We start from the raw sequence: 20,488 nt of genomic DNA on the forward strand, positions 1-20,488 counted from the left end.
GGAAAAGGTTTTATAACAAAAATTTACACGACGGTGCTCAGGCACACCTCTTTGAGACCTTCTACTTTTGCTGCAAGAGGGACCTTTCATGCAACCTTCAGACCAAGGGAGAGACCAAAGGCAATAGCTACGTCACCGTCCTGTTGTAGCTGTGTGACCGAAAAGGTCAGCCGAGAGCGTTGCGGCTGAACTGCAGTACTAGCACAAGACACTGTTTCTCCCAGCAGTAGCCAGGGTTGGGCTTGGAGGCTACTTCGGTAGTATACGCACCTTTCTGTGCGTATTTGCCATACTGCTTATGGGACATAGCCTGGAATAGGCATGCCAAAGGGTTTCACTTCGGCAACATTGAGCCTTCAAGCTGTAAGCTGGGACCTAGCAGCTGTTGTGGAATTAATATAACCAGCTGTGAGTGACATAAATACTTTAAAATGCAATTTTCCCCTTGCCTTCTAATTTGATTAGGTAGTCTGGAATGGTTCATCCCCTCCCTCATAATGTATGTTGACTACCAGCAAAGGTGCTCCCTGTGTGGTAGCTGGAATAAGAAGTGCTGGCTGAACAATCCTTAGGAGGGCAATCTGGGCAAAGCAGAGGTCTCGGATCTTACCGAAACAGATAAAAGAATAAAAATGAAGCATGACACTGTGTGTATGAAACTGGAATAGCTTTACTGACATTCAGAGGTGTAACACAACCAGTTCAGAGACAGCTTTGGATTTAAACATTCCTACAAAAAAAGGTTCTAAAAACCATTTAAAAAAAAAAACAACCCCTTGTGTCTAGCATGAAGTCACAGGATGTTAAAAATATCACAACACAATAAATACACCCAGCCTTTGCTAAAGCCAGGAGCCACGTTAGCTCAGAGGTTAAAAAAGTTTTGAGGCCAGGAAGAAAGTGGAGGGTGCTGGTGGAACAGCAGGGGCAGGAGGGTGAGTGGATTCCTAAGGGCTGCTCTTCCTTTCTGCATTCCCATCCCTCCCAACTCCAGCTATTCTATCCAGTCTGTCCAAGTGGAGACACCATGTTCTCTGCCCACCAGGTTATTCCTTGTTTTGTCTTCGGATGGCAAAACTGCCAGCCAGCTCTGGACAGACCCTCCCAGCTCCTGTGCTAACGCTAGGATAGACCAACGGAACCACTTGTCATGTAAGAAAAACCAGCTTTGCAGACTGGAGTGGCATCATAAGAGTCCCACCTCATCCAAAACCCAGTTTCTGACCTGGCTCCCCCCTGTAAACTGCAGAATTACCGCCCCCACTCCTGCCCCACCATGCAATTCTCCAAGTACCAGGCTGGTTAAAAAACACAGGCTACTGTCACCTCCACAGCAACAGGGTGAGGAAATGCCTTTTGGTTTGCAGGTGCTTCAGATATTGGTCCGGATTTTGCGTACCCTGCACTGGCCATGTTCTAATCTACAGGACATGGTAAAAAGAAAAAGATAATAAAAAAAAAATCTGTCCTGCTCCCCCTGAGAGATGTCCAAGAAAGGCTGGCACAAAGGAAAAGCCTTCCATTTGGCTCTGGGTAGAACAAGCTGTATGATCATATATACATACATATATATGTATGTATCTGTATGACAGTGCCTCTTTCTAGAGAGCAGCTGCACCTTAGAAAAGGCTGATCTCGAGGGAGATCCTAGAGCACTGCCAGGCTGCCTGGCACGCAGCCCTCAGCCCAAGGCTCAGCACCCCGGAGGGAAACAGATTCATCAGAGTACGAGTCCGCAAGGGACAAGAGCCGACAGGCATGACCGGAGTGTCTGATACGCTCCCCACAAAGCCTGGCTACTAGCACCTGGAGGAAGATTAGGGTAGCCCCTTTTCCCATGGCGCACTACTCTGCCTTTTGCATGAATCCTGAGCCCCAAGGGATGAAGAGGTGGAACAAGAGTGACCCAAGGCTACAGGATGACCAGGCTTTACCTAATGGAGCCTATGGGCTCAGCTCCCACCTTGCAGAGAAGCAAAGGTCTAAAGATGCTCATCCAATGGAGGGGAAGGAATCAGGGAAAGCTTAATACACTGGTTCAAATGCCACCACAGGCCCCATCCCAATGCAGGGAGGAGAATGGGACAGGGCCTGTAAAGGGCTTTATTCAGACGAACGCTTGTGGAGGCGATGACAAAGAGAATCTAACGTGCTTACTATGTGGAGAGACAGAATACAAGGTAGGGGTGGAGATGGTTGCAACAGCCCAGGCTCAGGGCTCGAAGAGTGCAGTGAGACCCTCTCCATCCTCATTTTCTAGCACATCCGTCTCCAATGATGGCTTCACCTTTTTGAAGAGAGATGGGAGGTTCCGGATATGAACCTCCTTGCGGAACTGCTCCCCAAGGGGCTTCTGCAGAGGACAGACAAGGCAGGCATCAGTCACTACTGCCTTCATACCCTGCCTCAGCTCAGAGGCTGCTTGCAGCTCAGAGGCAGACCCCAGATTCTGAGTAATGCCCAGGCCTGGATCCTGCATTTGCATGTTGGGGACTCTCAAGCCTGGTCCTTCCCAGGTGCCAGGGCACAGAGATAACCACCAGGGCACCGGCTGCCAAGCTTCTAATCCCGTGCCATCAGGCTCCCAACATCACCATCCTCACAAAAGCCCAGCACCCACCTAAGAGTGTCCCTCAAAGGTTTTTAACACCCTGTTCCCCTGGGCACCCTTGTGCAGGGTACCCCCCCGCCTCTCAGTCAGAAATCATCGCTGGAGAGGCTGCTCAGTCGGGCTGCTACCCCTGCTGCACCTCTGAGCTGAAGACAGAACAAACACAGAATAGACTGCAATGCCCTCCTGGATAGGGGGAGGCGCGGCTGGGGAGAGGCAGGCAGGCTGGCTTTCTGCAGCATATGGGTGTGAAATGAAACGGGTTCATTTTCCTCATGGATATCACTTACTCCAATGCAACCTGTGATGAGGCGCTTGAAATGATCCTTCCGGCGCTTGTCTGCCACCTTCTGCAGTGTTGGGTTGAGAAGCTTTGAATCAAACTGCTCCAAGGAGTCCCTCTGGATGTCTGGGATCTGCTCCATCACTGCCTTCAGCTCAGCGTAGCGAGGGCGCTGCAGGGAGCCATACAGTTAACACAGCTCTGCTTTAGAAGCAGCCCTGCCCTCCTTGGGGGACCATTAGCTCCTCCGCCCCTACCCAAGCACGCATGGGATTGGTTTTCCACCACTCCCCAGCCAACCTTGCATCTAGATAACAAGTGGAATTTCTCACCAAGGCCTCATAGATCTGGAAAGCCAGGTGGACCAGAGCTGCCATGCAGCCATCGTGCTGCCCGTGTGTCTGTAAGCCCTTCAGCACGCTTGTGAAAAACCAGGACACAGCATCGGGCAGGAGGTTTCCTGGAAGCACCTGGGGAAGAGGCAATATTAGCACGGAAGCAGGATACTGATACATGACTGCTCTTCTGCAGCAGCTCAGTCTTCCTGAGGAGAAGATGCCCAGGGGTGAAGCAGCCATGCTTCTCACTACATTCAGAGCTTCATCTCCCAACCCTGCCAGAAGTAATCCCTTCTTCCTCCCAGAGGTACCTGTTTGAGCAGCGGCCAGCAAAGCTGTGTTGTGGTTCTTTGGCAGGACAAGGTGTCCTTCCAGGAGAGGGATGCGTAGGCAGTGATCAGCAGCGCAGTGCAGACATCCTGAAAAGGAGCCAGAGAGGGAAACCAGTCAAAGGAACTATTTCCCACCTCCAGGGTTCAAACCTGAAGGAAGCCAAGAAGAAATCCAGGGACTCTGCAGGAGCTCCTTGGGGCTGTCTTCTGAGAATCTGGCATGCTGCTGCTCCAGCTGAAGTGCTTAAAGGCACCCAGTGTGCACAACCATAGCCATGAAGAATCAAGTTCAAGTAAACCTGCTCCCTTCATCTCACTCCCATCAGCTGCTACTCTCAAGTCACTGCAAAAGCTTCTACAACAGCTTCTGAAGCTTCTGAGGCATCCACAGCAGAGGAGGAATACAGAGGTATTGGGAGGAAGGCACTCTGCACAGTGGATTACGTTAACACTGTGGCTCCTATGCCAGCTCTGGCACATTTTACAGAAAAAAGAGCTGCTGGGTGAAGTTCTTCCTCATGAAGGCTGGAGCCCAGGACGGAGGCAGAGCCAGGGAGCACCTTGGGGGCAGTACAACTAAGGCCTCACCTGCAGAAGGGCTGAAACTCTGTAGCTGCGTGTTACACTGGATCCCAATCCCCATTTGCTTTGTGGCTTCTGCAGCCATTAACAAGGCCCTTAAAAAAATATGTAAGGTCCCAAGAGAAGATTCTCACACTGAGGGATGCTCCAACAGCCTAGATCGCTGTATCAGCACCTGGCTGCACCACAGACAAGTGTGACAGGAAGGATGGTGAAAGTCAGAGCACACACTCTTACCTCTTGCTTCATCAGACACTTGCCAAGCTCGGTGAGCTCTGCGCTGGCAGGGGGAGTCACCTCTGTGGCCATCGCCTCATCATCTGCAGAGCAGAGCAAAGAGCACTGTGAACGTGGCCTCCCGAGGACTGCGGGTGACACAGAGAGGCACAGCGAGAACTCAGCTGGGAGCCAGGACACAGCACACAGTCAGTATGCTGGCACAGCCTGCCAGAACATCTCTCTCCAAGCAGAAAGCACCCGCACCCTTTGGGGAGCAGGAAGGGCACCTAGTGAGCGACCTTCAGCTCTCTGGGAGACTGTGCACATCCCCTCTTCTCGGTACCTTAAGAATCAGCTGCTCAAACATGCTACCTGTGAATCCTACAGCACGTTTATTCCTAGGTTAATTGGGTTTTCCTGTGGCCCCCAGACATGCTGGGACAGGACAGAGCTGAAGGCTTCTTAACCAAACCTATACCACACCCCTCACACAGAACTGCCAGCAACAGGCCAGCCTCTCCTTCAAGAAATGCATGAGGAAATGGGAAAAGTGCTCGTGTACACCAAGGGCAGGAAAGGCAAAGGTAGGCATTTACTCACCGTCTCCATCTACAGCAGCAGTAGTGTTATGCTCAACACCTTTCTTAGAAACACAGCAAACGGCTGCAAAAACAGTTGCAGGTCAGAGGAGCGGAAAAGCAAGATGCTACTTCAGTACACGCAGAGATTATCCTACAGACTCTGATGGGCTCACAGCTGCTTCAAGCTCCCCCAGCTCTTACACAGCACTTGCAGAAGCTCTTATACAGCACTTTGCAGAAGCTCTTATACAGCACTTTGCAGAAGAATCTGCAAACCCAGTATGAAAGCCACATACTGCACTACCTGGAAGGCTGAAACACCCCACCCACAGCATCCTCCCACAGCGGAACCTGCTGTACAGTGGCCGCTTCAGACTACTGAGAACCAGGAATGTGTAAAACCATTTGAAGCCATAACCCAAGAAGAACATTATCTTAAGGCACGAAAGGAGATGGAAGGTCGAGGATCTGAAATCTCTACGTGGAGTCAATATTCCCAGCCTCTGTGCTCAAAGCCATGCTGACAAAAACACAATGTTGGAGAGAAAAGGAACACAAATAAGGGAGATTGCTTTGCAGGAGGGACTCCTCCCACCTGTCTGGCTAGAAACATGGCGACTGTCAGCAACAAAACTGCTCTATGCTCAGATTGCCCATAAATTGATGTCCTGTACTAGGCTCCAGGGCAGAGGAAGGGAGAACCCAGATTCCAAAGGAGGACTGGACTTCTACAAAGACAGTGCCAAAACCATGGAGCCCTAAATGCTAACCTAACAGAAGGAAGCACCTTTTCTGAAGGTTTTTAATTGATCTCTTACTAGGTTTTTGCTAAGATTTTGGCAGGGTTACCCGTCTCACACCTGGTTTCTAAGGATTATGTTAAATACTGGCCATTACAGTTAAGTTTTACCGCACATTGGAAATTCCTTTTGTCCTCTCCGGGGCAAACTTCTCAAATATCCCAGGGGACCTAGCTTGATTTCACTTACTGATGAGATCCATGACTTCTCGGGTCAGCAGCCTGACCAGCTGTTCCTCAAGCATCTCCTGAGACTCGGGGTTGTCATCTGCAGCATCATCCTCACTGAGGACAAGAGGTTTTAGTGTGAAGGGAGCCAATGTCTGAAAGTATCCCCTCTGCCCAAGCACAGCAAATGAGTCACCATCAGAGTAAACAGTGTTTTCCAGCTCTCTGCTGTCAGGACTGTTCCCTGGGCAAAGGGCCACATATAAGACCAAAGCTCCATCCCACTCCCCATCTCCCCCTCGTATCAAGGTACGGACACTTACCAGAGCATGCTTCGCTGGTTGATCACCTGCCATTTCTGAGACAACCTCTGTTCAAAACAAAAGGGAAGATTCAATACCTTCCTAAGGAGCCATGCCTGACACAATGCAAAGAGGCTACACAGCTGATAGCAGCTCAAGAGCTTTCAACACAGCTCTCATGCCAAGTCCCATTTTGAATGGGGAAGAACTGCCACCAGCTGTGCTGAAGATGCTGTGGCTGTGCTGGCTGTAAGAATCTGAGCGAGCTTTCAGGAAAAGGAGAGGACACAGGCCAAAAAAAAACCCAAACCCACAAAAATTCTCAGGGCTGAAGGTCTGAGGAGCAAATGTTTGAATTCACAGCAAGGGGTGCTGTGCAACAGCCAGAGTTCAACGCACCATAAAAGCCCTCCCTGAACAGCATCAAAATCATTAAGCATCGAGGCTCTGCCCTGGTGTCTGCTAGCTTTGGAGAGACAGATGTCCTCACATGTTGCTGCCACCTGCTACAGGGAGTCTGGTCTGCCAAGGAGCCGGCATCGAACAAGCTGTTTTCTTACCATGTGCAGATAGGTAAAGAGTGGTCCCAGCATGGGGCATACAAGGGTTTCGTAGTATTCTGAAGGGCAGGAGAGTACCAAGGGCTTCACAAACACACCTGCATAGACTAGTTAAGGAAGAGATCCAGCACACATGGCCAGCTGCTAGGGAGACTGCAGCACACTGCCCGAACCAGTCCATTCCACTGGGAGGCCAAGCAACAGACACCCCAAAGCCCATCTTCTCACAGCCCTGAATTAACAAGTGACATCTCTACGCTGCAAGAGCATGAAATATTCAGCCCCTTCCCCTGACAGTTCAGCTGAGAAAGCTGAGGGTACTAGCATCCTTTTCCCAGCTGTAAGACTGAATGTCCAGCCCTGGAAAGTGGGCTGGGAACTCCAGATGGCCTCCCACACAAGCACGAAGTCTAGTCAGACATCCTACTGCCAAGCCGCTACACTATCCAAGCCTCCTTGCCCCCTAGGAGGGACTACCCACCTCCCATGCGGAATCCAGGACCACATAATTCTTTGTATTTAATCTCTCTGATCCCACTGCACTGCTGTTCCTGCTCATGCCCACCTAGGCTCACACCTCATCCACACCAGGCGTATCCCTGTTTGTTTACCTCCTCCATCACCCCTCTTTGGCTTGGCCATACTGAACAATTTATGTGTTCAAAGCCTCCCTAGCTGGCTGGAGACAGTGATGGAAGGATACGGAGCATGGGACGCAGTCTGTAATCAGGAATGTTGTTGAGGTTGATGAAAGCTGAGCTGAGGAGCTGGGTGGCAAGTCCCTCAACAGTGTAGAAATCCTGTTGCATGGAGGGGCCTGCATTTCCCAGGATGTGGAAACTTCAACAAAAAAACAAGTCAGTTGCAAGTCTGCTAGAGAACAGGTACTATGCCTCTGGTCTGCAAAGGTTACAAGTACTGTCATCTTGATATTAGATAGTTGCCATGTTCTTAAACAAATACTATAGAGGAATTTTAGCACAGCATCTCTTTTTTTCTGGGGTACCTGCAGAGGGGACAATGAATTAAGCATTTAAGCACTAAAATGTACTTTCAAGTGCTGATGTATCCGAACACATGATTAAAAGTGGCAGAGAGTCAGACTAGGTCTGGGTATCAGGTACCAACTACCTAACCGCAGAAAGGCTAAAATCAGATCCACATTTTGAGGTACTTTCTCCAGCGCCTGTGTTCCACATATATGCAGTAGGTTACAACCACTGAGTACAGTTCACAACTGCAGCTCGTACTTGGATATTATAGGATACAGCTCACATGAAAAGTCTTAACTCTAGAAGAAGTCAGCACCCAGCAATAGCCTACTGCTTCAGCTGTGCAATGGTGAATGGGGATTTCTGGTGCTCTTACCAGTTGTCGTAGAGAGTACAAAAGAAGCCCTGCATCCTTTCTAACACCGTTTTGTAAACAGGAGAGTCATAAAGCTCCAGCAGAGGCTGAGGTAGACCTGTTGGAATGAATAAGCTTCAGCTACATTGACAGAGCACGGTGCACCTTCAGAACATGCTGGGGAGGCCCCAGCCAACTTGTCAGCAGCGAGGGTCGACAAGATCAACACGCAGCCAAACGGGAAGAGGTGCAGCAACCCTGGGGCAGAACCTCCCCTCAGAGGTAAGCCAAGTTCAGGTTGGCTGTACCCAGAGCAGAGGTGTTCCCACTAAGGTTGTTATAGCCCCCTCATTTCTCCAAAGCAAAACTTACTGGAGCTATCAGAACCCAGTCAGGAGCAACGCTGACAGCTGTGCAGCTCCTCCAATAGCTCATCTCTACAGGTTTGTATTCATCTCTGTCAGGACACAAGCTACTGCTGAACTGTGATACTAAAAAGTTTAGAGCAGAGATCAAGACCCTGTTGCTTTACATGCAGTGGTTCACCGACAGAGTTTGTAAGTCACAGAAAACAGGAAAAGGAAGCATCTCCTCATTTTACAGATAGGAAACGGGGATAAAGAAGACAAAGCAACTTCCCCAAAATATTTCACTATCAGAACCTGAAATTTCCAGACTCACGGTTTACACTTTATCCACAAAGCCACCCACTTCTGCTTGGCTGGAAAGGCTTGTGTTCACAAGCTCAAACCTGTTTTAAGACAGTTCCAGAAACCTCTTTCTAATACACTGTCTGGAAAAACGGGACAAAACCATACTGCAGGACCTGGTCTTACCCTCCAGGACAGGTCTCTGCACCAGCACTCAGGGATCCTGCTGGGAACCAATTCTGCTCAAAGGCAGACAACTACAGCAACACCAGCCTCTCCAGCCTGAAATGCCATGTTGCAGAGACCGCCACCCAGCTGGGATAAGCAGTTTGGTAGGGTACCCTTCACTTCATGCAGAAGAAGCCAGTTGGTCTGTGACCAGTAACTTACGTTAACTTCTTCATTTCAGCAGGTTTAAATCAGAGCTCAGCTACAACTACTACAAAGAAGCTGAGCTGCAAATACTACGAAGAAGCTGGCTCTCCAGCCCTCTTCACTTCCACTGCTAATGATGGACCACCACCTCAAACACCTCTGAGAATCTGCCCACACATTCCTCCTGAAGAGAAGCCCCTTACCTAGGATGGCATTCTTCTCCACCTCCAGCATATCTAAGGCCTTTGCAAACGTTTCCCCCAGCCTAGCCACCATCTCCGGCTTGTAGAGATTGTTGTGAGTCCTGAAACAGAAGAGCACTTGGTTTATACTCATGTGCGTCAACCCTTTTTGCCCTTGACAGTGGGATCCTCTCCTTCAGCTTGTGAACCGCTCTTCTGAGGCAGATGATGAGGAAGGTGAGACCAAGCACGTGTGCATGGGATCCCCCTTCCCCACCTGCAAAAATATTGGGGAAGCTGACCCGACAGAGACATGGAGTGACTCCATCTCATGTCCCGAATCTCCTGGCTGCCCCTTCCACTTACTTCAGTTCACCCCACCCCTTGCAAGCACTGGCAGTAAAAACTCCCAGCAATTACCCAGTTGATGCTGGCAACAGCTTATTAGCTTGGCCAAAGGGATCAGAGAATGTATTTTAAAAACCGACAAGACACAGATTCTGTAATCTCAAAAGATCTTCCGCACCTAAGGCCCCTGCAGAGGGAGGGGCTGTATCAAGTCCAAAATACACACACTGCCCCCCAGGAATGGGTCACAGTCCCCAGAATGGCAGGTGGCATTGGAGGGACTCTAGGGAGAACATCAGTCCGATCAGATGTTACTCGTGGCAGACACATGTGCCCCCTGGACAACACATCCAGCTGGGAACAATTCCGCATCATCAGGAGGCGGCCACGGCTCCGTGCGGGACACCAATTCAGCCACGGGTGGCTGGTTCTTGCCATCCAGGCCAAAATGGGTCCCCTCTTAGCCAGGGTACTGACACTCAGAGCTGGACTCGGCAGGGGGTGTCTCTCTCACCTACCTCTCTCCTTTGAGACCTCAGACCTCCACTCTGGGTGTCGCCAGCTGCACACAGCACAAATCCTGCAGCCTCCTCCAAAACTGCAATGCCATTGTACCTGCTGCTAGAGGTGATCAAGGGCAACTCAGTATCTCCCCCTAGAGCAGCGTTTCCCAAAGCAGGGGGTACATGGGAATGGCTGGGGGAAGGGAGCGCGGGCAGACCTCAGTATGTTCTCCAGAGTCTCAGCTTTCACTCATGTCTTAATGATTTAATTTTATTTTGTTTTGAAGGTCTATGTTCACAATCCTGGCAACCCCGATGCAGTGACGTCTGCCTGAGTTTGCCGAGAGCCTGAGTTAGCTCCGAAATGGCAGCTATCCCATTTCTCTCTGCAAGCGTTAAATACTTCCCTGCTCACTGCACGTGAGGAAGGCAAGTATGTAAGTTTCTTATGAAAGAGCTACACAAATGACTTCTTAATGACTCATACTCTCATTCTGGGCTGGATCTAACACCATGCAACAGGCCTCAAAGCGGGCACAAGCTGGTGTTACTTTCCCAAGAGGGGCCAGGGAGCAGCCCAGCCTCCACAGAAGTTTGGATAATGTTGTTCCACTGACTCAAAAACCCGTGCATTTCTGCTTGAGGCTATCCCGAAACCTAGCTACTAAAGTAATTCCCTCTTGTATGTCTCCTGCCTGCTCCGTGCCAGTGTTGGCTTTGCCTCATGCTGGGCAGAAGGGCAGTGGGGCGAACCCGAGGACTGTGGAATTGCAGTGGTGAACCTTGAAATCCCACTGCTCTAACCCCAGCAGGACGGGCCAGACATTCATATACTGAAGCTGTGATCATGGTCCTTAGTTGTTTCAGAGTCCTTGAAGCATTTTCTCAAGTTTGACAGTTGGGAGGGCAGATGTTCGCTCACAGGCTGATCTCCCTTAATTAATACTTTAGACAGGTCCCAGCAGTAACAAAGATAAAATGGCTAATCAGCTGCTCCTCATGGGAGTCAAAAAAGCATCCAACAGCCCTCATACACAAAGATGTAGCCCGTAGGCATGTTCATGTTCTCAGCAGTGAGCAGCACTCCTGGGCATCCCACACATGGGAAAAAAAAATTCAAGAGACATTTATGCTTTAGAAAAGACAAGCAAAGGATATGGCAGGACCTGGGGGATTTTCAGCGATGGTCGCAGCTCTGCTGGAAAGAGGGTCTGATGCCTAGAAAGATGAACTTCAAGGCCAGAAGATGAGTCCTTTAGGACAGTTCATGCCTGAAGAATCTTTATCCAAAGCGGGAGCCGTCTACAATGAAAATGCCTACAGCATCCATGTCTAATCAACAATTCTTTCACCAGATTTAATGCCTTAGTAATGTCAGCATCTCATCAAGAGGAGTTCCAAAATAGCCTTTGTCCATGCAAAGCATTTGCTGAGCCTGACCAGTCCATTTGTAACAAAACACGAGCAAATCCCACCACAATAAAGGTGCTGCATCTATCAGTTCATGCAGCTACTGACTCCAGAAATGCGCCTTTATCTAAAGGTGGCTGCAGATCATTATTTCAGTTTAAATTCAGGAGAGAACAATTAAGCCAGAAGCTAGAAAGCACCTAGGTGAAATGAGGTACCACAGAAGACAGGAGAATCATCGCTCAAAAAGCTGCAAGCAGTGATTAACAAAGCAACCTCAAAATAATTTGGTAACTACAGCTACCAAGACAGAGACAAATATGGCTAGGCACAAAAGGATGCCACTCAAAACTACCTTATTTCTCCCTTGATACCTGGACTCCCTCTCATTCCTCTTGGCTATTTGGTCTCATCCATGACCTACCTTCAAGCTACTAACCCTGGCAAAGACTCAATGGCTTAACAGCTTTCACTGCTTCTGTCTGCAAACACAGCAGAAGAATGCCATACAATATCAGAGAGCAACAGACCCTACTGCTCAGCCTGCAGAATGCCCCTTTTTTGCATGCTGGTGCCTGACTTGGTGCTCAGTTCAGCTGCTCAGAAGGATCTGTGCTGCTCCTACTTCAGTTCTGCTCACACAGTAACCAATACAACCCTGTGAGGACTTCCACATCCGATTCCTGCATAAGCACATAAGCAACACTGGACCTTGCTCATCCCCCCGGAAAGCTGCCTAATGGCACACAGCTAAGAGAAGATCCATCCCCCAGTAGTAACGCAATCACATTCCTGAAGACATCCTCAACACAGGCAGTTTTCCTGCCAGCCAGCCTTCCTCATATCCCTGTACCTGCTGCCTGCTGACAGGCTGCCACAGATTCTGTATTCTCTTCTGTAATCCATACTAAAGAGGGCTCGAGGAAGCAGTACATGGAAAAAGCACTCAAAGCCAGCAAAAAACACACCAGAAGCTCCAGCTTCTCCAGAAAGACGTAAGCATCACCAGCATTTGCACTGAATAACTATAAGCTTGCAGTTGTCACACATAGAGGCCTCTACACACAGCAGCAGCCAGGAAAGGTATGAGATGGAGAATCTACTGCTCTTAACACATCACTCATTGGTTCTTGTTGGAGTATCCAGCCTTTAAAAAAAGCCTTGATACCCGAGTGAACAACAGGCCATTCCACGTATGTCACTACTATGCACTCAGAAAATATTTTGGACTGCAGGGGAGATGCTCAAACAACACAGATGTTTGATGTGAGATGTTACCTCACAAACAGCCAGGGAGCCTCTTCCTTTACGTAGATGGGGAAGCACTTGGCAATAGAACATAGCTCATGCGTTTTCCTGGAGGTGGCAAACAAGCAGGCACAGAATTTCTGCTTTTTTACAGGGAGTGATAAGAATTGAACAGTAAGTTTTCCTAAGCTTGCTGTAACTGCGATCCTAAGTGTTTTTAATAATGCCTGAGTTCTGGCAAGAACAGTGATTGCACAAGCAAAAAGTCTGTCTATTTCAGCCTGTTCAGACCTTGGGCACTGGTTTAGTTGGTCTGCCACAACACTGAGCGTGTTCCAGGCTCTGGAAGAAATGGCAGGAGGCTACTTCTACTCAGGCAACTCTACCCAGCCTCTCCCAAAAGCTCATCGATAAGATCTTCAGCATTCCAGGATAAAAAGCAGAATTACTTCAAGCACAACTCTGTGGCCCTAACAAGATGGTACAACCCTGCCCACTGGCCAAAGTGCCGCCTGCTGTGCTACACAGAGCTTTGTGACGAAAAGCACCGCTAGGGCAGGCCATGACAATACATGCTTGTCCTACCGGCCCAGCATGTTGCTTCCCACTGGAAGCAGCGGCCCTGACCTCAGCAACTACCAAACATACCTGACGAGACAGAGCTCGAGTAATAGGGCCCCTTTCCTGAAAGACCTGGGAACTGAAAAATCTAAGTGGATCTCAAAATGCTGTTTCCCAGCAGGCTCCTGCCAAGGACAGAGCCTCATGTTTTAAAGTACGTAACATGTAGCATTATCTCACAAAATTGCCCCATAAGCCTGGCAAAATCCCAGTGTCAGCAGTTACCCTGAGACAGATTCCTCCTTTATTATTCTGGGAACTGTTATTCAGGATTCCCCTTCTCCGCCTTCTCTTGCTCCCTCCTCTGGCTGCCCCAGATGTACACACCACCAGTGACATGCAGAGAGGCACTGCAAGGTAGCAACAGCCTGAGAGTATGCATCCACTGATTTCAATAGCAGACAGTGCTTCAGGAGGCTGGTGTTCGTGTTCAGCAAAACCAGCTTAGTTTGACACTGAAGAGAGAACAACACAAACAGGATGCGATGAGAGCTGGGACTGCCCTGGTGGTGACTGGAGAGGTGGCCTTGTAGGGACTGAGGGCAGAGCAGAGATATTAGTCTAGAAATGATTAACTGGGTGGCAGATTTATAGCAGTGGAGGTGGGGGAGGCAACCCCAGCCCAAGCTCCCATTGGCTTTGATGGACTCTTGTAGGCCAGGCCAATCAACATTCAGAAGGCTCCAGTTTCCCCAGTGCCATTCCCCACTGTGAACAGTCAGGAACAGTACTTGGGCACCTGCACCAGCCTGTGTTCCCGCTGGCTTCGCTGGGAGAACATGCTCTGAGCATTCCATGTATTTATCACAGTTTGGCTTTCCGAGATTCTTAAGTCAACATAAATGATTTCAAGTCAACTTGACCCACCTTATAAGAGCAAGTAAATTGTCGAGAAGCTTCAGGACCTGCTCAGTGCAGGGATTACGGTAGATTGGACTTCCACTGGGCATGTATCCCACCAAGAATCCTCCAGCTTTTGCCTCTTCAGTAGCAGCAGGCCAACGAGCTCTTTTCACAACTCCCAGAATGGTGTACACACAAAAGCTTATCTGCAGCAAGAGATGTGGAGAGTTTATTAGCCACAGCACAACCTGAATAAACAGGTTTTCAGAGAACCCCAACATCATCCCACCTCAAAGGGAACGCTCTGCAGTGAGCCTAATCTGGTGACAGGAACAAACTCTGGTGGGTTTGCTGCCAAGAAAATCAGCAAACGATCGTGCCATGTTCCATCACCTTCAGTGGCCCTCAGCCATGGCAGGACGGCCTAGGAAAACTCGCTGTCGCACAAAGCATCAACGCATAGTCTCATGAGTATGCAAGCAACCAGGTAGGTCATCCTGTAAAAGGAAGGGTCTACACTATCAGTTCCTCATCTCCTTCATGGGCTGGCATGGATGTAGAGATCTGTGATGACACAGTGGTCAAACTGCATTAGGCCTGAATCACAAGCACAGCTCTGTGGACTGCATTTCAGTGTCTTCTACAGACCTAAAAGATAGCAACTCCGTTTGCAGTCTGTCCATGAAGTGAAGACATTTTAGTAACGACTCCAACAACATGAATCTCCTTGGATGAATTTTAATTCTATTCCATGCTGCAGTCTCCACATGGCACCTTCCACAGTGCCTGGCTCAAAAAGCACAATTCACTGCACATTTCCAAAACTCATATAAACCACTTGCTTCTCCAAAACCAAACACTGCTACATAAAAAGCAGGGAATAGCATGCTTCACTCTGCTGAATAATCTGGTTTTGCATGGCCTACATGCTCATTGCTGTAGCTTAAAGAGGCAAAAGGCAGCCTGTTCTTCTGCAATGAGAAAGACTTACTGATCGACACCCTAAAGAAGTAGATGATCAGGAGAGATCTTGTGTGTAACCACAGCAGAAACAGGGGATAGAAGGAAGCAAGCTTCACCTTGATAAGGATTACACCTCTCCTGGTAATGATACTCACTCTAGAGCGGTTCAGGCCACTAGGATCTTCTAAGACTGGATCAGCAATTTTGTTGTCTGCACCCACATAGGAGATAAAGGCTTCAGGATCTGAGAGGACTCTGGCAGCAGCAAAAGACAGCAATGGGGATTTGAATGGGGGTTTGAACCAGGGAATTTGAGCAGAGCTTTGCACTGGCAATAAAAATCTTAACAAATACAGAGCAGGCTAGAGAGAGTAGCTAGTGCTCCACACTGGATATGGGAACATGATAAAAAGCACTAGACACATGTGTACTCTCCAGACATCTCGTGCTCTTGGGCCATGGGGAGCTAAAACCTTTGAATGTCTTATGAAGATAGCCCTGCTGGGAAAACTTCTGTGCATGCCCAGATGCCAAGGGCTGCAGGACACCTCAGCTTTCACAAGGAAAGCTCAGCTTCCTAAATTCTCCTTAAGATGGATAAAGACATCTTTTATTTCTCATTTTCTGCAAATGCTAGGAAGCGTGCTGGGAAGTGCTCCTCTATCACCTTAAAGAATTCTTACCTAGCAATTTTTAACGAACAGCATTTAGACTCAGTTGGCAGTTTCTGAACTGTGGGAGAGCTATTACCACGAAGACTGCCCAGAGCACAGGCGATCATGAGGCACCCCACCACCCTCACCTGGTTTGTGCATTCCCTTATTGCGCATGACATTACCTCTGCAACACCTCCAGCTCAAAGCTCAGAAAATGACCCCATACCTCTGCATTTCTGGGGAGAGCCATAAGCCAGCAACAGGAGCCATGAGCTCCTCCAGGAAAGCTTTCTGCCGCTCATAGTCCTTGAACTGGTTGCTGATGAGGACGAGGGCCTCCATAAGAGCACACTTCTCCATCTGCGTCAGAAGTAGCTCATTGGAGAGCAGCTGCTTCACGTGGTTGTACAACATCTCAAAGTTTGGCTAGAAAACACATCCGAGTGGAAGAGTGTCATGCATTTGGTGTGGAGGGTGGCCACTGGGAGAGGCAGAGCTGGGGAGTACTGTACTATGCAGAACAGCGGGAGGAGCATGTCCAAGTTACCTTTTCTCTACATAGCCATCTCCTTCTCAGTCTCAAGTTTCTCTGAATGCCCAGTCTAAAAGAACCTTTTTTCTTCCCTACTCCTCTATCGCCATCCTGAATCCAGCTTACTTTAGTCTCTAGAGTGATTAAAATAAGCAGAGGAAATCTCTCTTTTTCCAGGCGGTGATATCCCTTACAGCAGTGTCACACCTCAAAACAGTTCTGGTTTTATTTGCGCACAGAAAGTACCTCGCTCCTTTGGCTCCCAAGTGCCAGACTTAGGACTCTTCCATCTCTTTGCTCACAACTAGGCTAATAATTATTCATATGGTTATCACCATCTCCACAGGAATAGCTTACTTTCTTTCCTACCTATTCCAGCCACAACCATGTCTTCCAGTAACTTTGCATAAGCACTAGCGATCACCCCCTTCAGCACAGTCATCTGAACGTATTTTGGGACAGCTCTGGGCCCTTGACTCTCCCAGTGAGGATGTTTGGCTGGCCATGGAAAGAGAGCTGTAGTTCAACAGCCAGTAGAGTGGGGCCATAGACAAACCCTCTCGTTCTTAGCAGCTATTGCAGAATGCAAACTGGAACCCCTAACGTACCATCCTCAAAAAAGTCTTTGTTTAAAGTAGCAATGACCTATTGCGCTCCCATAATCCTAGAATCACCCCACACGTAACCACCACCAAAGAAAGCAGTTCAGAGCTACACATATCGCATGCAGGCTGTTTAGGTCAGCAACACCAAACACAACACTGGCTCACAGGTTTTAAATGTGTTTGATTCTTCTAGTCTCCTCAAGCTAATCCAGAAAAATCCTTTTGCTCCTACATTCTGCTAAGTAACAGAAGAAAGTCTGGAGATTAATCATTACTGGCATCTTCAGCTAAGGAATCAATTGAGACCACCGCAAGTGATAAAAATGGAAATTCAGCAAGCATTCTCACAAAATGAATCTAGCGCTGCTTGTATCTTCCTCATCACTCCTTTTGCATTTAACTCACTACCTTTTCCTTTAACTTATCACTTCACAATTCAACTCTTCTGGCCAAAACTTTTTCAGGGCCTGGGGGGAAGAAGGGACATGCAGGGAATAAAATACTTTTCCATTTGCAAGCAGGAATATTTCTTGGAAGAGAACCTGAGGCTGTAGCCAAGGAAGCTGAAGATCCCACAAAATCCAGCTGAAATAGAGGCAAGACTCTTCATGATAAGAGTTGCATTTACATACCAGGACAAGCTGAGGGTAATCTCGACACATCTTTATGATTGAGGAGCATGCATGCCTTCTCACATTCTTCACTGCTCGAGTTCTAGGAGCCTGGACAGACATAACAAACTTCAATGCAACAAAACAAAAGTTCAGACAAATGCAGGGTATCTTCAAGAGACAAATGCATTACATACAGTTTTCTGCACTGTTGACTACTGATCAAAAAAGTATTTCCACACCCCGCACCCCAAACAAGCATGTAACAACCATATTTCCTCTGGAGCGGTAGCTAACTCAAGAAGCCTATGTTCAAACAAGCTGTACTCCAGAGGCAAGAATATCATAGATCTTAATATTTCAAGACTCCAAGCACTCCCTGGCTAGCTGGCAGCTTTATAGCCATCCCTCACGGCCACATATACCAACTACTGAAGAATACCCGCAGCTAATGAAAGGATTTCATTACGCTAAGGAAGGCCAGCACACACCAGGGGACTAAGTGCGCTGGCCTTCGGCCATGCTTGTGGCTTTCCAAGTTTGTGAGCCAAAGCTTATTAGGCTACGTCCACCAAGAAGAGATCAGCTATATCTAGACTTCCCAGCCCCTTCCAGGAGCAGAACTATACTTGGGAAGCCTACTACAACAGTCTTCAGACTCAGCACACTCTCAAATAAGAGTATGATTTGATCCACCTTCTATAGCTCATTAGTAGATAATAATTCAGACGTACCTTACTTTCTTCTATAACTTCAAAGGTAACTGAAGCAAACAGCTGTGAGAAAAGGGAGGAAAAATCCAAAAACTCACATCATTTGTTAATATCTAGCGCACACATGTGTTTTGAGCTCAAGGAATAGATCGTAAGGCTTTAGTACAATTTTATTAAAGTCAGTAAAGTCAAAAGATGAATCATCAGTACAACAAGGCCTTGAAATAAAACACGTTTACTGGCCAGAGCGTGTATTTAACGTTACGGCTAGGAACTGCAAAATTTGTGTTATCTGACATTGTTTCTTCTTGAACGAGAATCAGTCTCAGTTTTTCCATCTTTAACATGAAGGATAATCCTTCCTTGACAGTAACATCACGAGGATCAAGTCCTGCAGTTTAATACAAGGGCCTTGCACCAGAAAAAGCCTACCTGATTTTTGCAGTCTGCAAGTACCTACCTTGGAAAGTACTTGTGGTAGGTATTCTGGTCGGTAAGTGACAAATGGGAAGAGAGCAGAGACATTGGTGAGCACACAGGACAGGATGAGAGGATCCTTTGTTTCAAAGTTAAGGACCAGTTGCAGCAGATCTATGCCATCGTTCACTGGAATTTGCTACAAAGGCAGCAAAGGGAAAGAAGGAGGAAAGAATAAAGGAGGCAACACTCAGTACTTCAGCCTGCAGCACATCCTACAACTCCTAGAGCTAAGCCATGGAGCTGCTGCTATCATATCAGGCCTTTCGGCTGAACACAGCTGTTCTCAAAGCAGAAAGAACAGCAGCAGAAACATCAGTTTAACTGTGCACTTGCATGTGCACTTGCTGAGGGGAAAAAGGCCTGCAGCACTGCCATTGATGGCAGGGCAGTGGTGAGATGTCAATCTGAAGTCCCCATACAATTGCTTGAACCTCTGGGAAAGACCAATTTCCTCTCTCAGTTTGGCTCCAAATTTTCCTCTTGACTCTGTCCAACAGATTCCATCCCAACTTTATCAGCCCATATAATTACTTTACCATGATCAGAATGATGAACTAAAGCGCTTAAGCAGCCTAATGTAGTAAAAAAATCAAGTCAGTCTACATAAGGCCAAGAAAACAAACGCTTTCCTTCTGATTTGCCTGCTGTTGAACAGAAAGCAGAGACAAATTGCTTCTGATCTCCTCCTGCCCAAGCATGAGTTTCTCTGATTTAGTTAAAAGTTTTTTTAAAAAAATAATAATCTAATCAGGGGATAATTAAAAAGAATAAATTTAGGAAATTTCCGCTTAAGCAGTTGTCCTCATTTTGGCTGAGATAAGAGTAAATTTTCTTTTCAGTGGCTGGTACAAGTAGCTTTCGGTGTAGCTGCCTTGAAGGAGGAAGCTAAGCACCTTGCCTGGTCTCTCCAGAGGACCCTTCTATTGTGGGGCTGCTGAAGGTCAAAGAACAACAGGTGCTGATCGCTACCAAAATGGTGCGTTGGCGGCAATACCACGCCAACTAAGACTCCCTGATTTTTATCCATAAGCTTAGAGCCAAGCAGTGATCAACAGGACCTGCTCAGCCTTTCATAGCCCCACGTGGCCACTGCAATAGTCTAACAGAGTGGAGACTAACAGTAGGCTATCAAGGCCCACATGAACTCACGCTGCTATGGAGTGCTGCCATGCCAGGCATGCTGGAAGTGCAATATGAACTGGAGTCAAGGGCAGCCCGCTGGTGTGCCACTATCGGTACTGCAAATGCATTTTTCTCAATCTCTTTGGCAGTGGAGTGCAGACCATAGTTCCCTTTCACTTGGAGAGATGTCCAATACACCTGGAATTGACTGCACAGTGGTGGAAACACAGCCCTACCATCTGCCATGGACTAACCCAGGCTGTGCTGGAAAAGGGTGAAGCTCTAGAACACATGCAATAGATTGATGACATTGTATGGGGCAATACAGCAGAAAAAATTTTGAGAAATGGAAAAAAATAGTCCAAATCCTTCTGAAAGCTGGTTTTGCCATAAAACAAAGTAAGGTTGAGGGACCTGCACAGGAGATCCAGTTTTTGGGAATAAAATGGCAAGATAGACATCATGAGATCCCAATGGATATGATCAAAAAAATAACAGCTATGT

The 20,488-nt window shown here is 48.0% G+C and overlaps 1 protein-coding gene across 5 annotated transcripts in view; it reads right to left on the minus strand.

The window, feature by feature from the left end:
- Positions 1–652: 652 nt before the first annotated feature.
- XPO5 (exportin 5) overlaps positions 653–20,488 on the minus strand; it is a 32,078-nt gene continuing 12,242 nt past the window's right edge. For 3 of the 5 annotated variants that reach the window (XM_055725719.1, XM_055725718.1, XM_055725716.1), the window contains 18 exons: positions 18,843–18,998; positions 18,404–18,445; positions 17,691–17,798; positions 16,148–16,347; positions 15,421–15,520; positions 14,327–14,508; positions 9,351–9,451; positions 8,144–8,240; positions 7,479–7,615; positions 6,776–6,873; positions 6,237–6,283; positions 5,936–6,030; positions 4,966–5,028; positions 4,384–4,466; positions 3,544–3,651; positions 3,227–3,364; positions 2,902–3,066; positions 653–2,353 (listed from right to left, as the gene is read on the minus strand). In XM_055725719.1, coding sequence (XP_055581694.1) covers positions 2,213–2,353; positions 2,902–3,066; positions 3,227–3,364; positions 3,544–3,651; positions 4,384–4,466; positions 4,966–5,028; positions 5,936–6,030; positions 6,237–6,283; positions 6,776–6,873; positions 7,479–7,615; positions 8,144–8,240; positions 9,351–9,451; positions 14,327–14,508; positions 15,421–15,520; positions 16,148–16,347; positions 17,691–17,798; positions 18,404–18,445; positions 18,843–18,998 — 2,061 coding nt within the window. In that variant the 3' untranslated portion in view covers positions 653–2,212. The remainder of the gene's footprint in view (positions 2,354–2,901; positions 3,067–3,226; positions 3,365–3,543; positions 3,652–4,383; positions 4,467–4,965; positions 5,029–5,935; positions 6,031–6,236; positions 6,284–6,775; positions 6,874–7,478; positions 7,616–8,143; positions 8,241–9,350; positions 9,452–14,326; positions 14,509–15,420; positions 15,521–16,147; positions 16,348–17,690; positions 17,799–18,403; positions 18,446–18,842; positions 18,999–20,488) is intronic. The other 2 variants (XM_055725720.1, XM_055725717.1) reach the window with 1 other exon arrangement.

This window comes from Falco cherrug, chromosome 13, assembly GCF_023634085.1.
Source record: "Falco cherrug isolate bFalChe1 chromosome 13, bFalChe1.pri, whole genome shotgun sequence".
Classification (NCBI taxonomy): domain Eukaryota; kingdom Metazoa; phylum Chordata; class Aves; order Falconiformes; family Falconidae; genus Falco; species Falco cherrug.